This window comes from Elaeis guineensis, chromosome 1 (genome assembly GCF_000442705.2).
Source record: "Elaeis guineensis isolate ETL-2024a chromosome 1, EG11, whole genome shotgun sequence".
In the NCBI taxonomy this organism is placed as follows: Eukaryota; Viridiplantae; Streptophyta; class Magnoliopsida; order Arecales; family Arecaceae; genus Elaeis; species Elaeis guineensis.
The window spans coordinates 173315915-173323458 of NC_025993.2; the positions used below are offsets into that span (position 1 = coordinate 173315915).

Sequence of the window (7544 nt, forward strand, 5' to 3'; positions counted from 1 at the left end):
TAAGAGATAAAACGATCCTAAGTTAAGTAGCAAAAGCAATCATCCTTATAATTTTAACATAAATTTTACAAAGCATTCTCTCATGCGTCCCTGAAGCGTTGCAAACACTGCAAGCAATAGACTGGACTAACACAAATCAAGGTGTCGATATCTTAGTGTAACTAGTATTACGATACGAGCAAGCAAGCTTATTTCATTATATATATATAGAAGGAAGCGGAACGCATGATCCACAACACCAGTAGTCTTCAAAGCATTTTTGATCATGCATCGCGCACCTCGAAGACATTGCGGCTCTTGACGACGACGTCGTACATGTGCACCGAGGTGAGCCTGGAGAAGTCCCTGGGGAGCGAGATGAGGTGAACCGAGGAGCGCTGGTGGAACTGGACGAGATCGGGGTTGCAGTGGTATCGCTCCCACCCCAGCGGCGCGAGCTTCCGCTCGAGCATCTCGTACGAGGTGACGACCTCGTTGGTGGGGACGTGCACCAAGACCTTGCGACGGCTGCTTGGCTCAGCCCCAGGGACCTCGACCAGGCGGACCACCCCTTTCTTGTTGAACACCCAAACACCTGACATTTTTGAAACTTGCTGTATTACCGGTGGTGATTACAACTACCGTTAGGGAGATGGAGAGGGAGGAGAGGCTGGGGGGGATGCATTTTATAGATGAGCCAGAGGGCCTGCGGACAGATGGAGATCCGTTAGGCATTGGCCGAAGGGCATGGGGCCCGCCTATGGTACTTATCTCGGAAAAAAAGATGTTGTTCAGGACCACTTCTATTAGGGTGCACGTGCATCCCTCCTCCCATCATGGGGTTGCGGGACCGGGGAGACGCTCGCTTCCTGATTTTTGTCTCTCGGCACGCGCTGGTTGGATGGCCACGCAGCAGCGGTCTGTTTTCCTTCTTTTAGATGATATTGCTGCTGATACTGAAATGCTGATATGGAACCGCCTTCATTGATCTACAAGGCAACAGATAAGGATCAAAGAGTCCATCTTTCTGAATCATCTTTGGCCATCTTAGTGTGGTGGTTTTCTGGCATTTTCTCCTCTGAGGGGGGCGATTCTTTATGCTAATCTTCCTCTCTCCTTTTTATAGGATAACGCCCTCATAAATCTTTCATGAGAATGAGGCTTTCAACATCATGTCGAAGAGCCAACTTCTGATTACTTTTCTAGTCGGTAATACTGGGATGATTAAATAAGCATACTTTCTTCCATTCAAGACTAGTTTGTACTTAAGACTTTTTGGAGGCCCCAGCCAATGCTAAGGTGTCTCCGTAGGAGTATCTGGAGTTCAGCTCTTCAGATTTTGCTCCTTAGCCGTATTGACTCATAAAACGGAGATTCCAAGCACTTCCGGGGTGTCTCTATAGGAGTACCTAGAGTTTAGCCTTCTGACCGTTAGGCTTACGGAATATAGGTCATAGGCACTTCTGGGATGTCTCTATGGGTTAATCATACTTGAACCTTTCAAAATGCTACTTTGGACAAGGGTAACAAATTTTTATTGTTTATTAGTAACATAAGGTACAAAATTCAATTTAACAATTCTTACTGCGGCCAGCCTGAGAATATTAGAGCTTGACTACCAGGGGGTCAGCTTATCCGATGATCTTGATCTTTCCACAATTTGGTTATGTTGCTTTGACCTTTTGATCATGAGCTTATGCTTCTTGAAGCGCCCCTATGGATGGGGGCGAACACCCTGACGAGTGGACTGTTGTTGTCTCGCCTATTTGGGAGTTGCCCATTCCGCTTAGCACTCTACGTGCTGAGCTTCCATATTCGGCCACTCCAAGCCTCCCATCCAATTGAGACTCTTGAGGATGGAAAAAATAAAAAAAAAATTGAGAGACAATAAACAAAAAATCAAAGAAAACAAAGAAAAAAGGAGAAAAAAAAAAAAGAGATATAAGTTCTTTTCCCGCATAGATTGTCTTTTTTTTTTTTTTTTTTTTTGCTTTTTTTTTTCATTATCTTTTTTTAGAGATTTGTGGGAAAGGAGAGCACTTGAGAGAAATTAGAGGGGTTTCCGAGGTTTCGATTGGGATTTTTTTTCTCAAGTATATGGGATTCTATCCGAGTTGTGATGGTGTGAGTTGGGTCCTTAAGGTTTTGAGAGCTTAATCTTCATAGAAGCATGATATTTTGTAGGGTTGGGGATTTTTGATTGAAAAGAATTCTTCTTTAGTTACAAAATTTTTAATTTATAGGGCTTTATTCCATTGCACAAATATTTCTTTTTTAAAAAATTATATAGAAATTTTGGGTATATCCAATCTAATCCAATCTGATCTTGGAGCTCGATCCGATCCGAGATGGGGATGAAGCGGGTACAGATATGAATTTTTTATTTATAGGGCAGGTATGGATACCGATTGATTCAATCCATATCCGATCCGCTGCCACCCTTACTCTACCATTGATTGCCAATGTAGTGGTAGAGATGTTTCCATCAAATACGGACTTTAATCTCATTCCCTAGCTAGAGATATTCTTCAATATCATGCCTGTGATCTTTGTGGAACCAGCAAAATTTGTTTTAGTCCCTCTTGTTAGCAAAGGTCTTCATCTTCAGAGTTGGTGGAGATCCCCATGTTCGAAATTCTCATAAGATGAGCTTCTATATATTGATTTTAGACCAATTTTTTTATTTTGATTTGTTATAAAAATATGGGCTAAGTTATTATCTGAATGAATGATTAAGGAGTTCATACTAACCTGTGATCATATTATTTGGATCCTATTGTCTTAGTCATATGATATAGTAAATAATGGTGTAGATCTGATTGATTAATGGGCTCTGTGATGGGTGGATCATTAGCATTACTAACTGAACTAGGTCTTCACTCCAGTACTCTTATATATATCCGCCTGTAGAGAAATCCTAGGATATTAAGTTGTTTGCATTCTCTTTGAGGAGACAGGCATAAGATAGAGATGGAGAAGAAGATTTATTCTGCATTATTGTTTTTTCTTCTACAGGATGCTGATATAACGATCGCTAACGATTGCTTATGGATTTCAAAGTATGATTATTATTATTATTATTATTATTTTAAGATCTATTGATGAATAATTTATTTTTTGTATTCTAATCTTCTGCATGAGATCCATGAAAAAATATTCTTTAATAAATTTCTAACAATTGGTATCAGAACCTAGATTTTGTAAAAGATTAGAATCAAAATCAATGGTTGTACCGGAGATTAGAATCAAAATAAAGAATTAATTTAATTGAATAAAAAAAATTAAGAGGAACAGGGACGGATCTCTTCAAGGCCCATCCCCTCTTCTCTTCCTCTTCCATCCATCTGGTGGACTAGTTGCCAGCATGGAAGGAGTTCCGACAAGCGATCGGGACAAGCCGACGGTGAAAGGTCAGCGATCCCATCCAGATCTAAGGATCCAATCAAAAAAACAAAAAAGGGTATGGGGGCCAGTGGCTTCTCCACGTCGTGCCCTCCTCTTTCCACGAGCGGTCATTCGACGTGGCGCCACCTACGGCGATCGGTGCCAGTTCCTCCCCATTATTTCCCTTCCTCCCATCATCGATCAAAAAAAAAAGAGAGGTGAGGGACGGCGGTTCCCACCACTACGCCCTTCTCCTTCCATGTCGTCATCGCAGGCTGCCATCTAGCCAGCAGCACTATCTGGGTAGGTGACAGTGACCTTGATGGGTCTTGGTGCCGGGCACCGTCCCTCCCTTTCCTTCCGTCACTTTTAAAATATCAAAACAAATAAAAAAAAAGATTCGTCGGATCTCGACTTTGCCGGTGATCGGTAGCGGAGAGAGGTGGCGAACGAAGGCGGTGATCAGAGAGAGGCCAATGGGAAGAGGGTCGTTAGACCAATATTAAGTGAAGAGGGGCATCAATTTTGGCCCCTTTCTTCACCGATCAATCGGATGAGAAAACCCACTAAAGGGTTTTGGGTTTCAACCTGAAATCCGAACCTGATTTGCTAATTCAAAGTTATAAAGTACATTTTGCATTTTAGTCCCTACAGAATAGAATATTTGATTTCAGTCCTTCAAAAAAAAAAGGATCCCCATGGTGTAATTTTATTATATAAAGATCTCTTTATTATAGCTTAGTCCCTAATAAAGTTTATTTCTAATAATGGTCCTCAGAAAATTAACCTTTTACCCCTAAAATGAGACTTCATTATGAATTTAAGTATTTGTATTGCTGTTTAGTCCCTGTTCTAAAGTTTATTGCATAATATTAAACTGATTATTATGTTATGATCCTTGCATTACAGTTTAATTGCATAAGGACTCTTAAATATATCATTAAAAATTTTTGTGCTCTCACATTTGGTTTGATAATGATATATTTTGATATTGATCTCTAATTAAAAGGATTGTGGATTTTATTGAATGGTGACCACCAAAGTGGCCCATTCATTGAGATTTGCAGTATTCCTCTATTTGGTGTTTAAAAAGATTAGATATATTATTTGACAGATTGCTTGATATTGATGTATCAAGATAAATGAATGTATTTATGGGTATGGTTGGTTGATCTCTAATATAGAGGATTGTAAATTTCAATAGATGATGTCTACCTAAGTCGCTCATTTGTTGAGATTTGCAGGATCCCTCTATATAATATTTCATAAAATTAGATATATTAATCATTATTTGATTGCTTGCTATTGGTGCATTAAGTTGGATAAATGGATTTATGGGTATGATTGGTTGATCCCTAATTGAAAATTTATTGATTTCATTAGATAGTGACCACCAAAGTGGCCTATTCACTGAGATTTACAAGATTCTTCTATATGATTTCTTGAAGGGATTGAAAAGCATTGCGAAATTATTACATACAATCATCCCTCAAAAAAAATTTATTGTGTGTTGTAATTTTGAAGTGAAATATTTTGTGATTAATAAGTGTGCATTATCTAGGAATTCATTCTATCAAAATAGATGAATCTCTGAAAGTGGATGATACTTTGCTAAGTTGATTTCACTGGACACTAGAGAGATACCTTATGTGGATAACTTTCTTTCCAAAGAAAATTTATAGCATTGCACTGAGGGTTCTCATTAAAATAATACTTATAAAGAATTTCAAGCATATATATTATCCATATTTATCAATTGATTAACTACATAAAGGTTGTTTAGTAGTTAGCACCTTTGTATTGAATAAATATTATCTATTGGAGAGAGATACCTTATGTAGGTCACTTCTTTTTTTAAAAAAATTTATGGCATTGCACCAAGGGTTCTCATTGATATGATACTTATAAAGTTTTTTAAGCATATAAATTGCTCATATTTGGCTGTTGATTAACTGCATAAAGATTGTTTAGCAGTCAGCATTCTACATTCAGTAATATTACTGCTCCTATTAAGACTCTGATTGTAATAAATTATAAAATATGAAAACGTGAAATTATGGTAGCACTGTATTTGATGAAATTTAGATGTTATGCTACATAATGATTCTCCATCTTAGATTATTAGTGAGAGTACTATAGAACACAAACTATCTGTAAAAGGTGACAGAGAGTGAATCATCTTAGCTTGAAAATCATGAAGAAGTCAATTGTTAACATCAATCTGAATATTATACTTAAGAATGGTGATTATAAATAATTCTTTAACTCATTAGTAGGAGGTATGTAGAATTTGATAGGACAAAGGTTGGATAGCTAACAGATAAATTAATCAATTTGAGATATGATGGCATGATGGTGTTAGGGCTTACGTTATAAAACTAGAGAATATAGTATCTAAGCTTAGTAGATTGAGATTCCTATCCCTAATATCATTTTTGCTCATTAAGCTCTTAATTCTCTTCTTATGCAATATAATTAATTTAAAACCATATATATTACATAGAGGGATAAATGGAATGTGAACAAATTTATTTCTATTTTTTTCAAGAATTTTAATATTTTAGGAAAAAGGATAAGAGTACTAATATGGTATATCGGTCATATCCTAAGAGTTCTATACATAATAAGAAAAGGATAATAGTTTCAAAAAGAATAGTTGCTCAATATATCATGCCTAAAACTCTTGAATAAAATGATGTGACTGAAAGGAGTAATTGCACTTATAAGCATATGATTAGAAGTATGATGAATGGGTGCAATGTATCATGATATCTCAAGGATAAAGCCCTAAAGACTACCATCAATATCTTAAGTAGAGTTTTTAATAAGACAGTTTATAGGATATTTTTTGAGTTATTGGTTGGTAGGAAGTCTAGTACTAACCATTTTCATGTCTGGACTATCTTATAAAAGTTCAAATGTATAATCCAAGCATAAAAGTTTGGAGTAGAATTACTTGTTATTTAATTGGCTATTTATATAATCTTAAACGATATAGATTCTATTGTCTTGATAAAGGTATAAAGATTGTTGAGTCTAATCATGTCAAATTTCTAAAGTCTGATATGGATGTGTTGGTGTAAAAATCTACCTGCGCCAGAGAAGCTGGAGTCGAGGGAGTCGCGGTCGCGGTCGGGACCTGTAAAAGAAGTCTAAATCGGAGGTGGGGTTACTCCGGCAAGACCCTCCGACGCTCAAGTCAGTTCTCTGCCTCAATAAGAATGGAGTACTCGAACGAAAATTTTAGGAGAGTTTTGGAATAGAAAATAGAGCTTAAAGAATAACGTATCTGGGGTCTCCCTTTTATAGGCGGAGAGAGCAATAGACTGATAGCGATGTCTGTAACCGTCTGGCAGTGGGCTGTCCAGAGTCAGGAGAAGTTTGTTGTGAAGAGTAGTGGGGTGGAATCATGGCTATCACCGAGACATGCCACGTGGAGTCTGTCGCGGGGAGTGGAGCGGCGTCCGTTGTCGCGACTTGCCAGAGGATGGAAGAATCGCGCGGTATCCGTCGCAGGAAGTGGGGCAGGATCGTGGACATCATAGCGGTCTGCCAGGGAGTAATGGAGCCGTGCGGAATCCGTCGCATGAAGTGGAGCAGAGTCATGGCCGTTACTGCGGCCCGCCAGGGAGTGATGGGGCCGCGCGAAATCCGTCGCAGGAAGTGGAGCAGGATCGTGGTCGTTACTGCGTCACGCCAGGGAGTGCAGACCTATCGACTGAAGTTTGGCTGGAGTGTCTGACGGAGAGAGGTGGTTAGCTACCTGTTTGAGAGGAGCCCGGAGTCCGACTCCCGTAGGAGTCCGGACGAAGTCTTCCTCCAGCCGAAGTTGGGGATGAGGTCCGGCTCCCGTGAGAGTCCGGACGGAGTCTTCCCGCAGTCGAAGTCGGAGACAAGGTTTGGCTCCTGTAGGAGCCTGGGCGAGGTCTACCTGCAATCAAAGTCAGGGGCGAAGTCCGGCTCCCTTAGGAGTTCGGATGGAGTTTACCAGTAGTCAAGGTCGAGGGAGGAGCCCGGCTCCCGTAGGAGTCCGGGCAAAGCCTTCCAGCAGTTGAGGTCGGGGACGAGGTCCGGACGGAGTCTTCCTGCGGCCGGAGTCGGAGACGAGATCCGGCTCCCGTAGGAGTCCGAGCTGAGTTTTCCCGCAATTGGAGTCGTGGGTGGAGTCCGGCTCTCGTAGG

The 7544-nt window shown here is 39.9% G+C and overlaps 1 protein-coding gene across 1 annotated transcript; it reads right to left on the minus strand.

Moving 5' to 3' along the window:
• LOC105039635 (flowering-promoting factor 1-like protein 3) lies at nucleotides 1–643 on the minus strand. Its single transcript, XM_010915847.3, has one exon. The coding sequence runs from the start codon at nucleotides 579–581 to the stop codon at nucleotides 264–266; it is 318 nt and encodes a 105-aa protein (XP_010914149.1). The 5' UTR covers nucleotides 582–643; the 3' UTR covers nucleotides 1–263.
• Between the last annotated feature and the right edge of the window lie 6901 nt (nucleotides 644–7544).

Bases quoted from the DNA above. Each gene is read 5' to 3' on its own strand.
- LOC105039635 (XM_010915847.3), bottom strand. From the start codon at position 581: ATGTCAGGTGTTTGGGTGTTCAACAAGAAAGGGGTGGTCCGCCTGGTC.